Below are 24,681 nucleotides of genomic sequence, written 5' to 3'. Positions count from 1 at the left end.
TCCTACGGTCACGTGCGGTTGAATTCATATGTCGTGTTCTTCACTTCCGTCAACCTGGTTATCTGGCGGAGTTTCTTCAGCCGGGTTCGTCCTCTAGGTCTTCGTGCCTCGTTGTGCCGGGATCGCGGAGCCGCATTCTGCATTGCTCCCTCTTCATTGAGGGAGTAACTCTCTGGAACGAACTTCCTAGAGAGAAGAAACGGCGGCTTATCCAAAGCTTTTTAGCGTCTTAGACTGTTTTTAATTTTCCTTTTATTTGTTAATTTTGCTTTTTCTTTTGTAAATTTCTTTTTGATGACGCAGATGGCTCATACAACCTGAGAAGGAGTTTTCCACCGTTTTCACTCTGGAGGTTGGTCACCAACACTAAGACGGCGGTGGCCGCTACTACTCAAATATGAAATTCTTTAAACTCTGTATTTCTGAAATATGCTTTCAAGAGCACTAGCTCAAAAGCAGTCATATATATATAATAATAATAATAATAATAAATCTTCACAGCAAGACGGCTTCCGGATAGTGTTCCAGTCTTTCTTCTTGGAGGGAAGCCCCCTCGAGTAGGCCCCCATGGGCACAATCTGCCACCGCACCACACCACTTGACTCTCCCACTGCACTCTCCAAAAGCTCAACACCAAGTCCCCCGGAATGGGAAAAATGGATCGGTGGAAGAGGTGAAATGGTACACACACACACACACATACACACACACACACACATAAATGCATCAATATGCCAACGTCCCCATAAAAATCGATGTCCCAAAGATCTATATTTTATGGAACGTTTATTTTAAAAAACGACCGTTACATCTCCTCTTTCTTATAAAAAAAAGAAAAAGAAAAGAAAAAAAATGTCTTAACCTGGGCGCCACCAAGTTTAAAAAACTTGGAAATTATAGAAACTGATCCGAGAAAGAAAAGAAAAAAAATCGCTAGGTCGGAAGTAACTCAATGGTGTGTAGTGCCGTGTTTTTTTAGGAAATTGAAAATTTTTCTCCAAGTACACGTCCACCTCAGGAAATCCTCCAGTCGGATCGGTCCAGCAGATAGTGAATAACAAAAGGTATTGGCACCAATAGTATTTATTTCACTTCTTGAATTACAACCAGTGCTCTCAAGAGAAGTCACTGCCAACTGAACAATTATACTAATTTCGGCAGCCCTTTTATACCAGAATCTCAGCTATAGAAGACACTATTCTCCAATCATTGAACCCTATTTTTCTTACTGCTGTTTGCGTTATCCCTTTTTTATTTTACTATTGGTTGTGTGCTATTTTTGGCTCTATTTTTTGTACTGCACCTGCACCCACGAGATGTGGACATCTCATAAATTATGATCGTAAATTATCTCTGCGCGATGGCTCCTTATTTTTTTTGTCATTCTCCAAGTGAGAATTTCTCCATCGAACTCTTTTTAATTTGTCTTTGGTCTTGATCTTCGTCAAATCCCATAAATTATCTTCGCAGAGTGATCCATAGAATATGGATCATTACAGATCATCTTAAATTCCATCAAATAATTTTACAGAGTGATCCATAAGATTTGGATCACTACAGGTGTAGTATTTGGTGTCAGGGTACAGTAAACATCACTGGGGTATATCAGGGGCTCCGTAGCCATCCCTCCGTCCCAGGCCTTACCATCAACCACCACCCTGCCTTACCAAACCCACCATCCCGAACCTTGACCGCAGCAGACAGAACTGTAGTATAAACCGGTGAAGAAGTAAAGAATACCGAAAAAAATGGAGTTTCAAATACCGGGCCGGTAGAATATGATCAGTCGAAAGAAAATGAATAAATTTTAATAGGAAAAAAAAATTAAAAAGTCTCTGCTATAGAGCATACCAATCCCCCGTTCCCCAATCTCGATGAAAGACCATAATTCCGGAAGGAATTTCACAGGAGAAGGTAAGGTAGGATCAGGAGAAACAAAAGATTGTTAAGGCATTGCCTAGACGAAACAGATTTTCGTACATAACTTCCCTTTTCTATCCTAACTATGCCGTTATCTCCAAGCAGAGTTCATTAAAAAGAGCATTTTCGGCAGAAAAAAATTTAAACTAATACGAACTTTCAAAACAGGGTCCAACTTCCGAGTGAAACTGAATTTTACTTTAAGAGGCAGAATACAAGAAATTGTAAAGATCTTAGATTTATTGTTCTGAAAATTAACAAACCAAAAGCCATCTAGCTAGCTATTTGGACCAGCTACCGGTTCCCCTAGCGTCTTCGCTATAGGAGCCCGCACTCTCATAGAAAAAACATTATTTAGCTGTCATACTTCGACAGTTATTGAAAAATTTTTGAAATGGCCTAAACTGGCTACCAGTTGTCTAAGCGTATTGATCATAGGGATCCGCTTTCAACATTCGTAAATTTTTATTTCAAAGTTTAACCTGCTAAAGAAATTGAAAGGATAAGAGGAAGGTAATGATAACCTAAACTGGATACCAGTTCTAAGCATTACCTTCATTAAGACTTGCTTCCTAAATTGAAAAAAAAAGTTATAGTTCTTGCCTCATTAAAACCAAACGGAACTGGCTACCAGTTCGGACAGCGTTTCGGTCATAATGACCCGCTTCCTACCGAAGATAAACCGTTCAGAAAACATGATTTGATGAACGAACCTAAGTGTGGAGAAATACTGAACTGGATACCAGTTCCGGTGGCGTTCTGGTCATAAGGACCCGCTTACTAACAGAGAAAGCCTTTATGTAGCAAAGAATACCTATCTCTCAGAAATCATTCCACACTATAAGAAAACTAATTGATGTGTGTTTACTCGAAATTTAGAACCCTTTAAAATAAACATATATATGATTTTAAACCGCACGCGATGCCTAGCGCCGGGAACGTCATCAGCAGCCAGGAAAAAAAATATAAGAAAAGGAAATTTACCGAAAATTCAGAGAAAATTAGATTTACAACCGGTATCTTTAGAAACAAGTCACAGGGATGAGAAAGATGGAGGTAGAATCTAATTATGAAGCCTTATCATTGGGAAAAGGAAAATGGAGGAAATGAGTCGGGAGAATTTCTCCCGGGAGTTGAAAATCAAACTCCCATCCGAAAATCGAACACATATTCGAAACCAAAGTCAAAGAACCCATCCGAGCCACGGCATCATTCTAAAGAGCACTTCCCTTGCGGAATATATTTTGGCTCTAAAGAAGACCCGAGTCCCGAGACCGATCCATCCGAATCCGACCCGATTTCCGAAACATATCCGATCCGAACAGACCTAAGAGACCGTGCACAGTACTACAAAGGGTGTTATCCGAAAATTTGATATCACATGATATCACCGACAGGGGTCCTCGAAAGGCAAAAGCCAAACGCTTCTAGCCGAAGCTGTCCGAGGAAAGTAACCGGTAAAGGAAAAGGAAGGGGTAATCATTAACCGAATGACACCCAGAATTCCGGAGATCCGAAGACCAGTCCGAATCCGAAAAGGAGAAAGGAAATTCCCAAGATAATTTTTCATAACAACCGAAGTGAACCGATTGAACTCCGAAGAAAAACCTAATTTCAGAGGACAAACCGGGATCAACACCGGGAAGATAAACCTCAGATAAAACCAAAAACCAACATTCGCGTTCTTGAGAGACTAGCTCAATGTCCTACAATACCGAGGCACGACAAGAATTTAGAAATGTTGTGTATAATTCTCAAGATAAATACCCTGTGAACGATTATCGTTTCAAAACATAACCGGAAAGGAATAGGAAAAGACCGATATGAACCCTTGTGAATATAAAGAAAAGTTTCAGCTCCGTGTGAAATATTGGAAAGATTGAATCCTAAAATGAAATTTGTGAAATTAATTTAACAGAGGAGAGATGTAACGTAAAACAAGGCAGAGCAAATGATCACAAAAGAATTTATCTCAATCATTTCAATAGATAAAGGAAAGAGAAAAATTATCCGAAGTATTGTGTAGAATATCTCTAATCCGCAATCAAATTAAGTTTAATGCGACAAAATGTGATCAAATTAAAAAGATTAACTGTATGGGGGATTAATTTTCGATCAAAGTTCTTCCCAAATGCCTTGTCCGACAATTATTTGCATCGCACAAAAGGGAAAAGGAAAAAATGATAAGCCGAAATAACTTTTAAGCCACGTGGTAGCAATGAAAAACCACGAGGAGATTTTGAAATTTTCCTTCTAGGTAAGAAATTATACATTAGAAAACTCTATTTTCCCTTAAACGAGACTCCGCGACGCAAGATTGATGCCACACTGATACATAAAAAACAGAAGGGAATATAAGGAAAATTGATTCGAATTTCCCTCAAGTTCAAATAAATAAAAAGAAAATTGTTCAGGCTGCCCAAGAAAAATTGAAATATTGTGAAGAGGAAAACCATCTCTCCACGAAAAAAAAGAAAAAACCGAAAAAAAGAAAAGTTCTCTTTCATGGAACTGCAAAAAATATTAAGGTAACCGGAAAAATTATACATAGCAAGATTTTAAATAGAGCAATGAGACTTGAAAATTTCAAATAAATTTTTGAAAAATTGAAAGTTTAAATAGGGTCGCGGTGAAAAGCCACGAATTGCGCGCCAAATGTAACTTAACTTTTATTTACGGAACTTTATTTTACAAAATTTTACTAAGGAAAAAGGTCAAGAAAAGATTCTAAGCAAGCATTAGCCAAATTTAATCTTAAAGTGAGTTAATTTATGATTCTCTCGTGGGATGGGGACTTGAACAAGGTGTTGTACATACAATAGTGCCGAGTCTTTCCGGAAGAAAGGCAAATCCCTGCAGTCTCCACTCGTGTGCAGTAAACCGCTGCTTCCCGGAAGTGATCCCCAAAAGGGCAGGACACCTCCCACGGTGGCGAAGAAATGTCCCGCGACGGGTAAATGCGTTGGGGCCCGTGGACCTGAAGACATACCTGCAGCTCTGGTAGCCTCCCCGAAGTTGAAGGTTTAACGAGATAAGTGGGAAAGGCCTTTGGATAACATGGCCTTATCTTCACAGCAAGACGGCTTCCGGATAGTGTTCCAGTCTTCCTTCTTGGAGGGAAGCCCCCTCGAGTAGGCCCCCATGGGCACAATCTGCCACCGCACCACACCACTTGACTCTCCCACTGCACTGTCCAAAAGCTCAACACCAAGTCCCCCGGAATGGGAAAAATGGATCGGTGGAAGAGGTGAAATGGTACACACACACACACACACACACACACACATAAATGCATCAATATGCCAACGTCCCCATAAAAATCGATGTCCCAAAGATCTATATTTTATGGAACGTTTATTTTAAAAAACGACCGTTACATATGGTGGCCCAGGGTTGAATATAAAAATTCGACCAGGGCACTTCAGCGGCTCCAGAGATTGGCCTGTCTTGCGGTTACAGGAGCCATCCGAACAGCACCCACTGCTGCTCTGGAGGTTATTCTGGGCTTACCTCCGCTCCCGCTTTACATTAAAGCGGAGGCGGGTATGACAGCATTTGGACTGCGATCAGCAGGTACATGGAAGGTGGGCTGCCATCCAGTGGGTCATATGAGCATAATTGACTCACTTATTTGTAGGTATCCTAATCTTCTAATGAGGGATGATTTTCAGTTACGGAAAAGATTGCCTCAAAGGAACTTCAAACCCATACTTCACTCGAGGGCTGAATGGAGAGAAAGCGCGGGGGAGATTATCGAACCCGGTATGATTGCACTCTTCACTGATGGCTCCCGGGTAGAAGGATCCTCCGGCGCCGGTTACTATTGTCCAGAACTCGGACTTAGTGGATCGATGCCTCTTGGCCGAAATACCACTGTATTTCAAGCTGAGATCACAGCAATTTTGATCGGAATTCGGAGCCTCATTGAGACCGATATTCCTGACAAACAAATAAGTATATTTTCTGACAGTCGCACTGCCCTATTATCCATTTCTGGATACAATTCCCGTTCATCGCTGGTGCTTGAGTGCCGAGAAATGATAGAAATGGTCTCGCACAACCGTGAGGTCTTTCTTCATTGGGTACCAGGGCACTGTGGGATAGCGGGAAACGAGGAGGCGGATCGCCTTGCGGTGGCAGGGGCGAAAACCGGTTTCATCGGACCCGAACCTGCCGTCGGAATATCCCCCCAGATGTGGAAAACCATCATTAAGGAGGATCTACTGTCACAGCATCAAACGGTCTGGGCGGGTACAGAAAACTGTCGTGTATCCAAACTGTTCATGCCAAGTGTGGATAGTAAAAGGTCAGAGTATCTGGTGGGCAGCAACCGCTGCAAAGCGCGGCAGTTTGCTATTCTTCTCACCGGACACTGTCTAAACAAACACCTCAACAGATTGGGTATACAGTGTAACACGATTTGTAGAGGATGTAATAGCACTGAGGAAACTGTCCTTCATGACGTATGTGACTGTCCCAGTCTGTATAACACAAGACGAGCACTCCTGGGTAAAGCGGTACTCGCTTGGGAAGAACTACCTAAACTAAAGCCGGCTCGTGTGATGGAATTCATCCGGAAGACTGGCTGGCTAGGTACACACAGCCCATGAATTAAGGGATATATAAATAGAAAGGGGATGCATAAGGGGCCCGAACTGAGGCCAGGGTGCAGACGGCGAGCTGGAAGGGACGAGAAGCATGTGGACAGTGGAGATGGAGAGGCTGCTGCTGGAGGCGGTGCCGGGAGCGGTAGTGGAACTGGAAGGCGCATGTATTGATGCTGCTCGTCGCCCCCAACATCTAATCTAATCTAATCTAGATGCGAGAGGCTTGTGGACTCTAATATTTTTTGCGCTCGTTTTTACTGCAACTGGTAGGGTCATTTGCGTAAAGCGAGACAGTTTGGAAAGTTGGACAAAGCAGTGCAGTGTGGAATGTGAGACACCTCCTTAAAAACTTGATAATAAATCAATTAAATACTTATATTTTCAATAAAAAGATTATTAAACTTAATTTTATGATTATTTTATTGTAATTATACTACTTTTCCAGATGAGAATTGAGTATTAGAGTATTGTAAATAGTCTTTTAGGAAGAAAAAACTTCAGAGCAGAAACACAGCGTGTACTTCACAAGGCAATTTATTTCACAAGAGAGACAGATAGAGTTTTTACAAAAGCTCATTACATAAATTTAAAAACAACCGTTGGTTGCTAATTCACATATCTCAACACTTTCCTTAATTAGCAATCAACTCAATTAATTACATATAATCATTCCAATTATCCCGATAAATTGATTTAACTTGACCCTTTCAAGTGGCTTCGTAAGTAGATCAGCTGGCTGATCCTCCGTGGCAACTTGCTGAATCTCCAAACTTCCTTCAATGACCCTTTCTCGGATGAAAAAGTGTCGAATACCAATATGCTTCGTCCTCTTATGGTATTCGGGATTCTTGGAAATCTTGATGGCTGCACTGTTGTCCACAAACACAGTCGGTGTATTCTTCAAAGGCGCAATGTCTGAGAAAAGCTTTCTCAACCAAATAACCTCCTTTGCTCCTTCACTGGCAGCCACCAGTTCTGCTTCTGTCGTCGATGTCGAAACTGATGCCTGCCGTTGACTAGACCAAGAAATAGCACCTCCGGCATAGATCACCAGAACTCCTGAGGTGGATCGACCTGTCGTAAGACAGCCACCATAGTCAGCATCAGTGAAACACATCAGATTACTTGAGCTCCGTCCACGAGCATATCTGATACCCAAATTAGTGGTACCGGCAATGTACCGGAAAACTCGTTTCAACTGAACAATGTTCTCGTGACTTGGCTTCTCTAAATTGCGTGACAGCACCCCAATGCTGTAAGCCAATTCGGGACGAGTTCCCAACATCAGGTACATCAGAGCACCCACTGCTGAACGATAAGGATAATTTGGCTCCTCCTTATCATCATCAGATGCTTCACTTGAAGTCTTCACCATCGGTGTAGATACATGCTTACAATCAGCAAAGTTAAACTTCTGCAGAATCCTGTTGGCATGTCCTGCCTGGCTGATGCTAACACCATTTTCACTCCTCTGTATCTCAACACCGAGAAAATAATCAGCATCCTTAGATGTGATACTGAACTCAGACTTCAATTCACTGATAAAAGCATCCAAATCTTCTGGATCCTTTGCAGCAATCAGTCCATCATCAACATAGAGAACGAGGATCAGTTTCTTCCCATTCCTTATACGGAAGTACATGCAAGGGTCAGCAATGCTCGCTTGGAATCCTCGTTTCTCTAGGAAGTTGCCAAAACACCTGTTCCAACAACTCGGTGCCTGTTTGAGTCAGTATAGGCTTCTCTTCAACTTGCAAACTCTGTCAGTTCCATCACTGAAGCCTTCAGGCTGCGTCATGTAGGTATCTTCCTCTAGTTCTCCATAGAGAAAGGCAGTCGAGACATCAAACTGTTTCAGGTGCATACTCTCATTCGCTGCAACACTTAGCAATGCACGGACAGTTCCTAGTTTGGCAACGGGACTAAAGGTATCATAGTAGTCAATACCCTTCTTCAGATTGAAACCTTTCACCACTAAACGGGCTTTATAGCGATCCACACTTCCATCCGGATGCGTTTTCACTCTGTAGACCCACTTACAGGGCAAGGCACGCTTTCCCTGAGGTAATTTTGTCATCTCCCAGGTCCTGTTGGTCTTCAAAGACTGCATCTCGTCATTCATAGCCCTCTTCCAGTGATTTTTATCTTTACTGCTAACAGCTTCCTCATATCTATCAGGATTCACATGAGTCTCAATCAGGCTGTCAACTGACATCACATAGTCATCAAGATAACTGGGCTTTTTCAAAGCTTCTCGATCACGCAAACGATCAGCATACGATTCAGGTTCATTATCAGATTTTGCTGTCTCATAGCCAACAAGAGTCTCATCACTCTGAACACTATCTTCTGTTTTATCAGCAAGATTTTCATCATATGAATCGTCGCTATCTTCTGACTCTGCTGGAATTTCCGGAACCACTTCATCCAAGCCGTCAGAATCGTCTGATCGTGGGAAAAACAAAGTCTTCTTGTGACATTCACTCAATTTTTCGACGAATTTCACATCTCGTGATACAATGATTTTTCCATTCGAATAAATTCGATATCTTTCATCTCCATCGTAACCCACGAGATACCCTTTTCCAGCTTTGGGATCCATCTTTTTCCTTCTTTGATCAGGAATCTAGAAGAAGCTTTCACATCCAATGATTCTCAAGTGCTTAATTCTGGGTTTCTTACCCATCCACAGCTGATAGGGACTCACCCCATCAACAGAAGACTTCCCTATGCGATTGAGAACATAGATGGCTGTTGTTACCAGTTCAGCCCAAATTGCTGGAGGGAAATTCGCTTCTTTGTTCGTATTCTTGAACGTCCTGGACATCTCAACAACTGTACGATTATCTTTTTCAAGCTCATCGTTCTGCTGAGGAGTATACGGGGCTGTCAGTCGTTGTGTGATGCCATTCTTTTGCAAAATTTCTCTCACATCTTTATTATCGAATTCACCGCCATTGTCACTCAACAGCTCCTTCATTGCATGGCCGTTTTGCTTCGCATTAGCGATAACCTCACACAAAACGTTCTTGACTTCGGATTTTTCCTTTACCACGAAGCCATACCGAAACTTGGTGAAGCTGTCCTTGAAAATGACCAAGTATTTCATTCCCTGAAATGACGAGTCAAATGGGCCACAAACATCTACCGACGTTAGCTCTCCAGCTACTGTCACTTTCTTCCTTGCACCAAAAGGCTGGCGATGCATTTTTCCATAAATGCATGGCTCACACACGAGATCATCACTTTTGGTTTTAATGCCCATTTCTTTCTCCAACATTTTTCTTGATATGAGCTTTGTTTTGGTGTCCCCATCTTTCATGATACAACTGTAGGAGACCATCTTGAGATTCAACAGCATTCACATTGACACTGCTCTCAGGAACAATTGGCTTCAAGGAAGCTTTGAATAGGGATCCATTTCTTTCCCTGATTCCATTCACGAGTTCACGCCCATTGACCACAAGTGAGCACTCGGTTGCCGTCGACTTGAACACACTCTTTGGATTTCTATCCTGACTCGCAAGCACTGAGAAAAGATTCCTTAAAATCTCAGGAACGTACAGGACATTATTGAGCGTTGTTTCTAAAAACTTTCCATGAATTGTTGAAATCACTTTGATCGTGCCAGTGCCCAATGCCGTCAAATTTTCCTTTCCCGCAGTCATAATTATTTGAGGTCGAGACAGGTCCTTATATTCACTGAAGTAATTCGGCGAATTTGTCGCATGTTGGGTAGCACCATTGTCTATCCACCAATCTTCCGAACTGTCTGTCGCACAGACCTCACCATAAATGGTAACCATGAGTCCTTCCTGGACGGCATTACTCTGCGGTGGAGATTCACTTTTGGGTTGATCTATCTTTGGGCGACCATCACTGATCCATTTTCGACATTTTCTAAGAAAATGCCCTTCCTTTTTGCAGTAATGGCAAGTGACCTTCTTTGACACCGGCTTCTGTTTCTTGTTCACAACAAGAGCCTCTTGCGACCTTTCCGTTTGCCCGTCACTTTTCTTCAAACTCCTTTCAAACATATTGAGCTGAGTAGCAAATTCTTCAAAATCCCTTTCTTCATTCTTGGTCATCATCATCCAGCCGGATTTAAATGTATCAAATTCGCTGGGGAGGATATTTAACAATTTCCCAACCAAGAAGATCTCAGACAAAGGATTTTCATTTCTATTCTTCAGCCCCACATTTATCTCATGGTAAAGATTCTTGACTTTTGCCACATGGAACGCTGCATCATTTTCTGATAACCACTTCAATGCGAAAAATTCATCGCACACACTGAACAGTTGATCCTTCGACGAAGCCTCAAACAACTGCCTCAGGGCACCTCACTCTTCTTTGGCAGAATCTCTATCAAGAATTTTCTGGTAAATTTCATCTGTCACGGAGTTTGAAATAAGTGTTCTCACGAAACACTCTGCTTTGCGGTTGTAAGTGAGCTTTTTCTCATAATCATCCTTTTCCTGTTGTGTTGGCTCCTCTTCTGGTGGCTCTGGTTTCACAAGCCTGCCCTCAACAGCATCTTTTGCGCCCGGTTGATAGTCAAGCATAATCGTGAATCCCCTTTTCCACAGAGACCAGTCAGCAACACCCTGAAGGGTTTTGATGGACAATCTTACACCTTCCATGGTCTTCGAAAGTCTCAAAACACAAAAGAAAACACTTTTCTACACTTCAGAGTACAAATGTTCATACACTTTTGATCACCAGTGTATTGTCTTTCCGGATGATCCCGGATGATCACAACCTCACTTTTAACTCACTTTTTTCTTTGCACAATAATACTCTAATTCTCAACTCCACAAAGACTACGCATCTAGGCCCATAACCTATTGTATTTAAACTACTTTTCCAGATAGTCCAGCAGTCGGGTTCAGAATTAAAAGATCCTTCAAAAATGTCCAAATTTGTCCAAATCCGTTGAAAATTAGGCCCTCCAGGTTGGTTGACCTTTGACCTTCAATAGTTCAAGATGGCGAATTTTCTGGTGATAGGTATCTAAGGACGAAATGTTCAGCTGGACTACCTCCATAACATATCCAAAAATGAAGGAAATCGTCAGGGTCAATTTTTTACAAGGTCATAAAATATGTTTTTTGGATGAGTTAGAAGGGGTGGGGTGGGGGGTAATTTGAGTAAGTTAGCAAGAAGTGACGGAAACACTAGACCTTTCTTGACTTTCGCAATTTTACTCTTTACGACGTTTCGAGGATGAATGTCCTCTTCATCAGGTCTACAAATCATTTACAGAAAATTCCTTAAACAACATTTCTTAAACAGTGATAATGAATTACATTCTTACATCGAATTTTGTTGGGAAAATCACGTACAGGCGGGAAATGGTTACACTTTTCTTGGACTTGGATCACAGATTGCACTTTGAAGTTCACCATTCGACTGATCGACACAGAATGAGCTCCCCTCTGCAATTAATTCTCTTCGCAGCTCTGGAAATCGTCTTCATTTGTTGTGTTTGTTTGCTGCTGTCTCATTTTCACACGTTGTAATAAGGAGGTGTAGATAGTGTTTATCCCTTCTATATCAGTTTTTTTGTTGATGGTGTGTGATTTATTTGCATGGATGTAAAGCATCTCCAAATACTCCAGTTGTCTGTTTTTCTCACATTTATCCAGAATTTCTGTTGATTCAAACAGAAAACGGTGTTTGGTTTCTCTGGCATGAGTCACCAGAGCGGTGACGTCATTTCTCTCTTCTTGATTTTGATCAATTTGGGTAATGCTCATTTTGTGTTGATACACTCTGGGGATGAATTACCTGTGATGGGATGCAATCTATTGTGAGTAAGATCTGTGATATTTGACCCCTGAGACTGATAAATGTACCTGTGATGGGATGCAATCTATTGTGAGTAAGATCTGTGATATTTGACCCCTGAGACTGATAAATGTACCTGTGGTGAGAATAAGTGTGGTTAGAGCATGGGGCTCGGAGGGCAAGTTTTCGAGAATCCTCCGTGTTGCCGATCCACAGGAACTTGCGCAGGAAATTGTGAATGAGTACCACCAGCAAACTTTTAATAACTCTTTAATATGAAATCCAACAGTTTTTAAGAAACGATAATAAAGATATTTTTTGATATTTCGCGAGACAATATTCAATGTGGTTGACTTTCATGAGAGCTGAGCGAAGAGAGAGAGAGTTGAAGATTTTACAAAAATTCTTTACAAAAATATAACCCGGCTGGACGCGCGTAGTGTTTTCGTATGCTGTTCATATGTTGTTCAGCAACATCCTGACCAGGTAAAAAATGGATATTTTTTAAGATGATTCTGGTATGGGAAGTGGGCAAAGCTTGACGATTGCCCTTGTGTATTCTCCTGATGAGGTTTTGACGGAAGCAACTCTGACGTTGCCATCTGCTCCTGGGTAACACTTGACGATTCGTCCTAGACTCCATTTCATTGGCGGCAAGTGATCTTCTTTGATGATGACAAGGGCACCTGGCTGCAGAGACGGGAAAAGTGTGGTCCACTTCTTGCGTTGTTGCAGAGTGTGTAAATACTCTGTAGCCCACCTTTTCCAAAAGAATTGTAGTCTTTGTTGAACGAGCTTCCATGTTTTGAGTCGATTTTCTGGGATTCCTGTCAACTGTTCTTCTGGGATGGCATTGAGAGGACGTCCGATTAAAAAATGTCCGGGAGTGAGAGCTTCGAGGTCTGATGGATCCGTGGACATTGGCATGATGGGACGTGAGTTCAAACATCCTTCAATTTGAACCAAAATTGTGAGCATTTCTTGTTCTGTGAGATGAGAGAGTCCAATTGTCCGATACAAGTGATGTTTAAGCCGTTTAATTGAAGACTCCCAGGACCCGCCGAAGTGAGGGCTGCGTGGTGGAATAAACTTGAAGTTGATTCCCTGTTCAGCTGAAGCCTCGATGATCTGAGATTGATTGTGAGATGACTCAAACACTTGTTGAACTTCGGCCAATTCTCGACTCGCTCCAACAAAATTGGTCGCGTTGTCGCAAAGTATCTCAAACGGCTTTCCTCGGCGCGCTGTAAAACGTCTGAGAGATGCGAGAAAGGCACTAGTTGTGAGATCAGCGACGAGTTCTATGTGAATTGCTCGAGTTGCGAGGCAGATGAACAATGCCACATACATCTTGAGACGTGTCTTGGAGCGTACAGGAGGCTTGATGTGGAATGGTCCACAGAAATCCACTCCAGTTCGATGAAATGGATGGACTCCGGAAACCCTTGAGATGTGACAGTCACTCATGAGCTGTTCTGCTGTTTGCGGTTGCACACGAAAACATGGAACGCATTCTCGAACGGTTCTTTTGGTCACGTCGATTCCCCTCAGTGGCCAATAGTTCTGGCGCATGTGAGACAATGTCATTTGAGCTCCTCCATGAAGAGTACTGTGATGTGACTCCAAGGCAAGAAGACGAGTGATGTGATGATGAGGTGGTAGAATAGCAGGGTGTTTGTAATCATAACGAACATCCGCATGTCGAATTCTGCCGCCAACTCGTATGAGGCCAGTTTCATCCAAAAACGGATTCAGATTTCGAAGTTTGGACTGTCTGGACACGACGTTGTTCTTGCTGAGATTCTGATAATCCTCGGGGAACGATTCCTTTTGGACATGACGAACAATTGTAATACGAGCCTGACTTAATTCTCCTGGAGAAAGACAGCCAGACATCGTTTTCTGCTTCTGGTACGTGCGGTATGTGTTGAGAATAAATCTGCGACAATATGCGACAATTCGCACAAGCTTGGGAAGAGACGAAACACGCCCAATCAGTTCGGAGAAATCATTTTGAGTAGTCACAAGGGAGACGTTATGACGCATTTCGAGATGAGCATCATCTGGCAATTCAATTTCTGTGGCCTCGAAATTGAGTTCTGAACTTGTGATCCATGATGGACCGTTCCACCAGAGTGAATCTTGTGTGAGATCTGCGGCTGACACTCCACGTGATGCAAGGTCTGCGGGATTTTCCTTGGACGTCACATGATGCCAATTGGTTGCGGGAATGGTGTTCTGAATCTCAGACACCCTGTTAGCGACAAATGTTTGCCACCTTCGAGATTCTGCATTGATCCAACACAAGACAATCATTGAGTCGGTGAACGCGTGGATCTCACTGATTGGAGTTGACAGAGCACTGATCACTTTTTCAACTAGCCTTTTGAGCAAAACAGCACCACAGAGCTCAAGTCGGGGCAAAGATACTTGCTTAAGAGGCGCAACTTTGGTTTTAGCACACAACAATCGCGAACTCACATTGTTTTCATTATCTATGCTACGAACATAAAGGGACAGATAATCCTAACCGGCTTATGTAGGTGAGATTCTTAACGTGAGCTAACTCGGAGTGCATGCAAATTCGATTTGATGCTGAAGTAGGGAGACGCCATTCAGTTATCTTGAATAAAATTCGTGAAATTATACAAATTTTGTATTTAAACCAAAATATCAAGGATTTGGATGAACTGATAGAAAAGTGTTATATGGGTGAAATGTAGACCAGAATGTTCTCTATAATTTTTCCATAGAACATGATCTCATCGATTACTCAGAAGCCAAGATAATCGAGGTTTTTTGTTTCTTAACTCGTTTTTTCATCCATCAGAGTGCCCCAAGTAGTCATTTGTTGAACTTCAACTATATCAAAGAATTGTTGTATTCTGTGGGATTTTCCATTTAAAACCCTATTTTAAGTGTCTTGGTGGAGTAGAGGCAGTCAAATTGGCATCTGAGTGATTTCAAAGCGTTATTATGGGAAAAATCAATTTTTTCACACTTAAACGGCAAAATCGGAGTGATAGCGTAGTCTGAGCGGAAAATGATGTATGGACGAAATGTAGAGACAAATGTCCTCTACAATTATGTCGAAGCAATCATCAAAATCGGTTCAGCGACAGTCGAGATAATTGAGGTTATGTGATATTGAAATTCGTTTTTTGACTGTGGCGCCCCTGGTGTTGGTCCCACGAAGTTCAAATGTTCTAGAAAGTTGTAGTATTTGGTGAGATCTTTCGTTTAAGCCCTCATTCATCAAAATCGGTCACATAGAACCGGAGATATGATTTTTTAAATTTTGTGAACTTTGACCCTTTATATCTCCGGTTCTATTGAAACCACAGCGCACATACGCACCATTTTGGAAACGTCCTAGACTGGACTACAACATACTAAAATTTCATTAACTTGCACAATGCCGTTTTTGAGAAAAGTGACTTTGAATTTCGATGAATTTTGACGCTATCACAGCGCCACCTGTGGTGACTTTTTGAACTTCCATCTGAAAGTGCTCATCGAGACGAAACCAAAAAGGTAAAATTTATGTCGATATGTTAATTAGAACCGGAGATAGAGGCCGGTCAATGTTCGAACTTTGACCCCTTATAGCTCGGGTCAGGGGTTATGGATCGACTTAAGGTTTTTTTTGTTTGATAGGTATAATCAACGGCTACAACATACTAAAATTTCAGCCCGATCGCATAAGGAATTTTTGAGTTATTTAACTTTTAAGATTTAAAAATTTTCTTTTTAATAATAGCGCCCCTAGCGGTGGTTTTATGAACTTGTGATGTTAGAAGAGGAAGTGGCATTTCACGAGAGCTTTCCAAAAAGCCCTCATTTTTTAAATTCTGACAATTAGAACCGGAGTTATGGCCATTTTAAGAAAATTTTTTTGGACCCTTATAGCTCGGGTCAGGGGGGTCGGGGGACCTTAAGTTTGGTATTGATGGAAAGCTCTAAGGCCCAGCTATAACATACTAAAATTTGAGTCCGCTGAATGCCATAGGGGCGGAGCTATTGAGAAAACGAAAAAAGGGGGGTCTTCAAAATGGCGGAAGGAGGGGTGGGGGGTGGGGGTCAATGCACCATGTTGCAATTTTCATACGATATTTAACCTTTGCCGAAAACCGCAAGTCGATATCTTTTTTAGTTTAGGAGCTATTAAGCTCCAAAGAGCGGCCGGACGGCCGGCCGGCCGGCCGGACGGCCGGCCGGGAACGTAACTTAGCCCCCCATATATTCGTGATCAGGAAGTGGCGAAACACATTTTGGCCAAGTTTGAGCGCGATCGGAGGACATGAAATTTTGTTAGGATTATAGTAGGTGAGATTGTTAAGAATCTCACCTAATACAGGCTGCATATGCTCTTTCTGAAGCGTCGCTGAATGCGAACAACTGCACTGATTTTGGATTTTCGAAACTAGTAAATTTTCTTGGTACTTTGATATTGTTCACTGAGTTGATAACACTGCTTTGATAATCTAACCACTTTTCACACACTTCAGCATCAAGAGTTGAATCCCAATCCGTCTGGATCTTCCATAGCGACTGCATAAGGATCTTAGCTGAGATTGTAACGGGAGCCAGAAAACCCAGGGGATCGAACATTTTCGCCATGTCCGACAGAATGGTGCGCTTGGTGATAGTACTATGGAATTCTGTAGTGGTGAATCTGAAGCAGTCAGAGTTTGGAGTCCAGTTAAGACCTAACGTCTTGACACTTTCCTCGCCCATGCTGAGTGAAGAGCTCTTTTCATGGTCTTCTTGTGGAATTTGTGACATGATTTCTGATGAGTTGGATGACCACTTCTTCAAAGAGAATCCTCCACGCTGTAGCATGGAGATGAGCTCTTGCCTGAGTAATAGCGCGGACTCCACATCTGAGGTTCCCGTCAGGAGGTCATCGACATAGAAGTCTCTCTCCACTACAGGTGCTGCACACGGAAAATGCTGACCTTCATCAGTTACCAATTGCTGGAGGCACCTTGTAGCCAGGAACGGGGCACTTGCAGTACCGTAGGTTACTGTTGAAAGCAGATATGTCTGAAGAGGTTGCTGTGGAGTTTCCCTCCATAGTATTCGCTGCATGTTCTGATCCTCTTCATGGATGATAATCTGACGGTACATTTTTTGTATGTCTGCCTTGAGGATCACATTGTGCTGCCGAAATCTTAGCAAGATCTCGAACAGGTCATCTTGAGTTTTTGCACCCACTAATAAGAGTACTGAGTTCAATGATTTTCCAGAGGTCGTTTTAGCAGAGGCATCAAAGACGACTCTGACTGGGGTACTTGTAGATTCTTTGATGACAGGATGATGACACAGATACACTGCCGGTTTTGGTGAAGTGTATCCCTCTGGCAACTTCCTCATGTGTCCCAGTGATTCGTATTGACGCATGAAATCCCTGTATTGTATATAGAGATTCTCGTCTCGCTGCAAACGGCGTTCAATACAACGGAATCTCTTCTCTGCTAGGTAACGTGAATCCCCCAGATTCTGAAGATCCTCTCGAGTTGGCAGTCTTACGACGTATCTTCCTTCTGAATTGCGACTGGTGCAAAGGGCAAAATGGGCTTCACATTTTTGCTCTTCGACGCTGAGTGGTTTTTGTGCCTTAACTTCTTCCAACGTCCAGAACTTCTCCATTTGTGTGTTAAGAGAAGTGTCTTCCGTGGCACAAAGGCATGTGATTAAGCGAGAAATTGAAGATGTTGACTCCGAATGTGATTCAAAACAAACAGCGACTATGTAGCCAAAGGCTGTTTCTTGAAGCGTAGGAGATCCTGCTACTTTTCGGCTTCGCAAAACACTCATGAAAACGTCGGCCCCCAACAGCATGTCAATTGGACCGGGCTTGCCAAAATCTGGATCTGCCAAAGTCACGTGCGATGGGATTTGATACTGAATTTTGACTTCAACAGCTGGCTGGTCATCAGTGATGTGCTCAAGCATAAGGAACTCCAACACCATGGAAATAATGTTGTTTTTGTCTTCAATTTCCGCTGTGATTGACTGAGGTGTGTTTGTGCAAATTGACCCAATACCCTTGATAGCACCAACATGAGAATCCTTTAACGGTAGAGCCAATTTGTTTGCGAAATTGCGAGAGACTGAATTTGTTTGTGAGCAGGAATCCAAAAGAGCGCGGCACTTATACTTGAGGCCATCTTGTCCTGTGACCAAGACCTGCACAGATGGCAAAATTGTATGACGATTCACTTGTATGGGTAGGGCCACGTGATTGATGAGTGCATTTGACTGAGGTTGAGTACTGGATCCTGCTTTTGGTACTGGAACTTCTTGAGAATTGAGATGTGATTTGTCTGTAGACTGATATGCCTCGTGAAGAAGAGTATTGTGCTTTAAATTGCACTTCCTGCACCAGCTAGAGCGACAATCTCGAACTCCATGGGATGGTCGCAGACAATTCAAACACAATTTATTCTCCTTTGTGAGCTCAATTCGACGATTTGGTGGTGAATTGAGAAAAAGAGGACACTGAGATATGTGATGATATTCAGCAGAACAAATGAGACACTTCTTTCCCTCTTCAACTGTTGTTACGAGAGTAGAAGGTGCTGATTGTGTAGATGACTTCCCTGATGAAGAGGGCTTAGAGAACTTCTGAGTTGGGTTGACCTTGGGGGCAGAGGAATTTTTTGTAGGCTTGCTTTCAGACTTCCCATCGTAGCATGACTCCCAGGAATCGCATCTACTCTCAAGGAACTCCATAAATTCTGTCCATGTGGGAATATTGTTAGCCAAGGGAGTTCGTGACCAAAGGCTCTTGGTCTCGGGATCCAGTGCTTCCATAGCTGTGTGGATTAACCATGGGTCACGAGTGGTAGTATTCAGAGCATCCATTGCTTTGATCACTTGTTCGAAAGTATTGAAAGCCTGGCGAAGTTCCTTGGGATTTGTGACGACTTTCTTGGATTGTGCAAAGAAAGTCTTGATGTGATCAAATACGATGTTCCTCGGTTTGTTGTAGCGTTTCACTAGAGTATCCCATGCCTCATTGTAGTTGGCGTCTGTGACTGCAAGATTTTTCAATAGACGAGCTGGTTCGCCAGACAGAGATGATTTCAAGTATTGAAATTTCTCAGAAATAGTGAGCTCATCTTTTGTGTGAATTGTACTGCTGAACAAGTCGTGAAACTCTTGCCAGTCAGAAATATTTCCAGTGAAAACAGGGAGATCAATTTGAGGAAGCTTAAGATTCGACCTTGACGAGCGTGTGTTGATTGAATTCGCCACAGCTTCAATTCCTGATTTGTGTGTTCCCAATAACTCACTCATGACACTCTTCTGCTGATCCATAATGGATTTAACAAGGAAAGTCATCATTTGTTGATCCACGGGTGAATGTGTGGTCTGCTGGGTTGGTTTTTCTCGAAGCCTGAACACCACTTCATTAAGTGTCATTTCGATTGTATGGCACAAGGAAAGAAACGTATTCAGCACTTCAGCCTCAGAATCTATTTTATCCTGCACCTTGAGTCGCTTGCTGATATCATGGTGAAGTGCAAGAAATCGATCCTTTGACTTTTCAACAAATACCAAGTTGCTTTCGACTTCCGGAAGACGTTCTGCAGAATACGAAGCAAACGGTGTTGTGGCGACTTGCTGCTCAAGCTCATTTATCTTCGTGAGAATAAAATCTCTTTCTTGAGTTATGGTAGACATGCTGGTGGACTGTGTACTCTGACCAGGCTGGACAGAACTGTATCTGAGATTGTGGCACGCTGACCAGGTTGACAAAACGTGCTGAGATTGAGGTTATGTGCACACTGACCAGGATGGTCAGAAGTGTTGCTGAGAATGAGAATCTTCTACACTGTGGGTCCCTGAGGCGTACTGTGTGATGTGTTCAGGCCCTGGATGTGTCCACAAGCACTGAATGACCTTTGTGTGAATGCCTGGAACCTTCCTCAATGTAGCTTTACGTCCACAGGACTCTGATTCTGCCTCCGAAAAGCGTCCTCTTCGAAGGCGCCGAAGGACCAGTTTTAATGTGGGGATGAATTACCTGTGATGGGATGCAATCTATTGTGAGTAAGATCTGTGATATTTGACCCCTGAGACTGATAAATGTACCTGTGATGGGATGCAATCTATTGTGAGTAAGATCTGTGATATTTGACCCCTGAGACTGATAAATGTACCTGTGGTGAGAATAAGTGTGGTTAGAGCATGGGGCTCGGAGGGCAAGTTTTAATGTGGGGATGAATTACCTGTGATGGGATGCAATCTATTGTGAGTAAGATCTGTGATATTTGACCCCTGAGACTGATAAATGTACCTGTGATGGGATGCAATCTATTGTGAGTAAGATCTGTGATATTTGACCCCTGAGACTGATAAATGTACCTGTGGTGAGAATAAGTGTGGTTAGAGCATGGGGCTCGGAGGGCAAGTTTTCGAGAATCCTCCGTGTTGCCGATCCACAGGAACTTGCGCAGGAAATTGTGAATGAGTACCACCAGCAAACTTTTAATAACTCTTTAATATGAAATCCAACAGTTTTTAAGAAACGATAATAAAGATATTTTTTGATATTTCGCGAGACAATATTCAATGTGGTTGACTTTCATGAGAGCTGAGCGAAGAGAGAGAGAGTTGAAGATTTTACAAAAATTCTTTACAAAAATATAACCCGGCTGGACGCGCGTAGTGTTTTCGTATGCTGTTCATATGTTGTTCAGCAACACACTCGATCTTTCAATCTCTGCATGGTTTTTCCTACGTACATTTTTCTGCACTCACATGGAATAGAATACACTACTCCGCTTTCCAATAAAGGGTCAATTTTATTCTTGAGATTAGTGTGCATTACCGAATTTGTGTGAGTGCATTTGAATGCTAGTTTGATTGTTTGTGTTTCGGCGCACAAAATTCTCTTAATCGCATCACTCAATTTGGGAATGTAAGTGATCGATTTGTACACGGCCTCTGTATTGGTTTGCATATTCTGGCTAGTGTTGTGAGCTACTTGTCGTCCAATCTGCCTGTTCCAAAGTACATTGATGAGTTTAGGCGGGAATCCATTCACTCTGAGCTTCGAGAAGACGATGTCTTTCACTTGTTCCTTGTTGTTTGTTGTGAGTTTGTCGACTCTATTTATGAGGCCGATGGCAGTTCCTATTTTTTGTCTTAGAGGATGTTGTGAATGGAAATTCAACATTCTGTCGGATGCAATAGGTTTTTTATACCACATGGTCTCAAGATTAGCGGGTTTTCTGATCACAAAAGTATCCAGATAGGGAAGTCCCTCCTCTCTTTCTACCTCAACAGTGAATTGGAGTTTCGGGTGGTATTCATTGAAGAGTGCAAGAGTGTCTGTGACTTTGTCGTGCGGCACTAAGCAAAAAATGTCGTCGACATATTTGGTCAGACATATCACTCTTCCTGGAACTTTTTCCAAGATTTTGCTTATCGCGTAATCCATAACTATATCTGCGATAATCGGTGACAGTGGCCCCCCCATCGGCATACCATCAACTTGAGAAAAATGCTGGTCACCGAACGTGAAGAAGCTCGTCTCCAGGCAAAACCTCAGGATCTCAAGAAAAAGTTGTTTGTCCATAGTTTATCACAAGATTATCACAAGATTATGGCTGGAGGCTCTGGTGGCGATGGGCGAGTGGGCTGGAGCTTAGCCGATGATGTGGAGTGGACGACGCGACACACGGTCCGTGGCAGAAGAGAGTCAATCATCATTATTCCTTCGCCAGCTGCTCCAATTTCCCTCCAACCTCTCTGTCACTTCAGCGCCCTCGTCGCCTCAGCAAGAATTTAAATCCACAACTTCCGCACAATATCAACATTTCAAATTTAACTTGTGCGCTCGCAACAGGCCAAAAATCTCCCTTTTTTATATTTCCTGCTCCACTTCTCCCATTACCGTTAATACCTAAACTGGTCCATTAATAATTATTTCAATCTCTCTTCGATATATTTTCTTTCCATTCTCGCATATTCCAAATCGCGCTGCAACATCCTTTACTCTCAAAACAAAGGAATTTTCACGCATTTCGAGTTGATGCATGCCGAGTTTGACGAATTTCGGGGTCGTCTGCAAAAAATCTTATTGGTTTATATAGTGCACTTCAAAAATACAATGCGTTTTCTGATCCTTATAAGTTTTCGTTCAGTTTAATGATTTTATGAAAATAACATTTTCTAATTATGTAATATAATTGCAGACGACAGCTTGTAAAACAGGTGTGCATTCTAAGACACGCCTAAGTATCGCCAACTCATCTGAAAATGAAAAGAAGACGAAGCTGTTATCGTAGAAAATGAACCGGAAGAGGCATTAGAAACACTCGAAGACGAAACAAACGAAGTTTACACATTTGAAAAAACATTGGAAGAAATAATCGAGGCAGACACACTTGATGCAACACTTGAAGAAGAAATCTTGTAAGAAAAGAGTCTCAATGAAGAGTCGCGTATAGGAGAACAGTAAATAATCACAGGACCACAAGAAGAAGATGATGATATCATTGAATATGTGGATTGTTATGACGACTGAAATTATTGGAAAAAAGCAAAAAGCGTTACAAAATAGATAATACACAAAATCAAAAAAAAAAAGAAACAAAATACAAAAAAAAACAAAACACAGAAGTGCAAGAAAAAACAAATGTGATACTTGAAATACTGTGAATTATCAAAAATTTAATTAGACCTTCTTAAATTTCGCTTATTTTCTGTTTTAAATTTATTTTTTGTTAATATTGAAAGATGTTCATCTATATATGTGATATGCAACAAAATCCCTCAATTAGTTTTAACAATATTTTTAAAAAAATGTTTAAACCCTCTTATTAAAAAACAGTGTTAGCTCACCTATAAGATATGGTGAAAGATACCTGATTAAACCCAAATTGCTCAGATAATACTACCTTGGATTCTCACCCACCTATTAAATATAGTGAAAAATACCCGATAAAATCCTAATGTCCAATAGCTTCTCCCTCTCTCTCATACACACCTGATGGAAGATAGAAAAAAGAGATTAAATGCCGGAAATCCGGGCGAAGGGCGAAAATTTTCCCTCCTGGTATTTGCAGAGGCTCTCGGAAAGCCTAAATGCCAAGAAAATCCTGGAGAGACTGCGCAGTGGGGCCCCAATCGAATCGACGCCACAGCCACAAATTGCCGCCAAAAGTTCTAGACTCCAATTTCCTTTGTCTGAACGCCTCGTGCAAATTTTCACCACAGTTTCAGTCGATTAAAACTCACTATTTTGTCCCTTAACCAGTTTATTTTCACAGTCCTTTTTTCCACCACGTCACCGCACACTTCTAACAATTTTCTTTAAGTTTCTTCAGTAATTTTTCCACGAAAATTGACTTTTAATTGAGCACAACCAAAAATTTGCAAACTTCTTCACAGCCATCAAATACATAAGAGAGAAATCCCGCTAAACAGCTGATTATATAGGGCAAAAATATGAAAGAGAAGGGAGCATGGATAAAAGAAATTGTTTAGATAAAGCTCCCTTTTTGAACTCAACTGACTTATTTAAATAAACTGAATTTTAAAGTGAAACAGAATATTAATTAAATGGATTAAATTGACTTGAAATAAATTGAAATTATTAAATGATTCGAAAATAAATTGAAATTAATTCTTTAACAAATTGAACTTGAGCAGAATGCTTAACAAACAGTAATCATTTTTTTTTTTTGGTGTGATTCCTTCTAATCACACCTATTGTAATCCTCGGATTTTCTCAAAGTGCTCTAACTATGATGGAGCAAAAGATAAGATATTTGAAGATTTAGAGGATGATTTCGCAGAAGAGCGTTATGCTCGTCCGTGTGGCTCGGTCGTTGAGGCAGAAGAGAGAGATTCTAGCTTTCCAGTGAGATAGCTTGCAGGCTACTTGCAAGGTGGTGAATTTTGAAGAGGGAAAAGTCGACACTAGCGCCGTGTCGTATCACGACAAACGGATTTGGACAAATTTGGCCTCTTTTGAAAGATCTTTTAACTCTGAATCCGACTGCATTGATCACAATCGGTGATGGATCGGTAAATCGGAAAAGTAACGATAATAGCTTTATTTTAAAAATACTGTTTTTCGCACTTTTTCAGTCTTTTGATCCATATAAAATTTCAACGGTAAGCGATATCAATTTCCAGTCTGTGATGACCCCTTCTCAAATGACATTATCTCGAACTTAATGTCTTTAGTTTTTCTCCTTCCCCTTTTGTGCATTCCCTAGCTCCCAAAGTAGATCAAAAATAAGGTTTTTATAACTTTGCAAAAAATTGCCCCTTGAGATTTCGTTCATTTTTGGAAATGCTTTGGAGGTAGTCCAGCTGAACATTTCGTCCTTAGCCACCT

The 24,681-nt window shown here is 41.7% G+C and overlaps 2 protein-coding genes across 2 annotated transcripts; one reads left to right on the top strand and one right to left on the bottom strand.

Moving 5' to 3' along the window:
- Window positions 1-5,061: 5,061 nt before the first annotated feature.
- LOC129808555 (uncharacterized) lies at window positions 5,062-6,698 on the top strand. Its single transcript, XM_055858334.1, has 3 exons — window positions 5,062-5,167; window positions 5,380-6,513; window positions 6,586-6,698. Exons 1-3 carry the CDS (start codon window positions 5,062-5,064, stop codon window positions 6,696-6,698), a joined length of 1,353 nt encoding a protein of 450 aa, XP_055714309.1.
- A 6,123-nt stretch (window positions 6,699-12,821) lies between these two features.
- LOC129808554 (uncharacterized) lies at window positions 12,822-21,810 on the bottom strand. The gene is made up of 4 exons (XM_055858332.1): window positions 21,160-21,810; window positions 20,558-20,642; window positions 16,807-20,068; window positions 12,822-14,700 (listed from the first exon to the last, which is right to left on the bottom strand). Exons 1-4 carry the CDS (start codon window positions 21,808-21,810, stop codon window positions 12,822-12,824), a joined length of 5,877 nt encoding a protein of 1,958 aa, XP_055714307.1.
- Window positions 21,811-24,681: the final 2,871 nt, after the last annotated feature.

Source organism: Phlebotomus papatasi, chromosome 4 (genome assembly GCF_024763615.1).
Source record: "Phlebotomus papatasi isolate M1 chromosome 4, Ppap_2.1, whole genome shotgun sequence".
Taxonomy (NCBI): domain Eukaryota; kingdom Metazoa; phylum Arthropoda; class Insecta; order Diptera; family Psychodidae; genus Phlebotomus; species Phlebotomus papatasi.
This window is presented reverse-complemented; position numbering and strand designations above follow the sequence as displayed.

What these genes read in the sequence shown, in the direction of transcription:
- LOC129808554 (XM_055858332.1), bottom strand. Translation starts at nt 21,810, where the DNA reads ATGGGGGGGCCACTGTCACCGATTATCGCAGATATAGTTATGGATTAC. An exon ending in TAGATTGCATCCCATCACAG is followed by an intron (nt 20,069 to 20,557) that starts GTAATTCATCCC and finishes CAACCTGGTCAG; the next exon opens with CGTGCCACAATCTCAGATAC. An exon ending in GCTGAAGTGTGTGAAAAGTG is followed by an intron (nt 14,701 to 16,806) that starts GTTAGATTATCA and finishes TTTGCTCAAAAG; the next exon opens with GCTAGTTGAAAAAGTGATCA.
- LOC129808555 (XM_055858334.1), top strand. Translation starts at nt 5,062, where the DNA reads ATGGGCACAATCTGCCACCGCACCACACCACTTGACTCTCCCACTGCA. An exon ending in AAAATGGATCGGTGGAAGAG is followed by an intron (nt 5,168 to 5,379) that starts GTGAAATGGTAC and finishes TTGCGGTTACAG; the next exon opens with GAGCCATCCGAACAGCACCC. An exon ending in CCGGAAGACTGGCTGGCTAG is followed by an intron (nt 6,514 to 6,585) that starts GTACACACAGCC and finishes AACTGAGGCCAG; the next exon opens with GGTGCAGACGGCGAGCTGGA.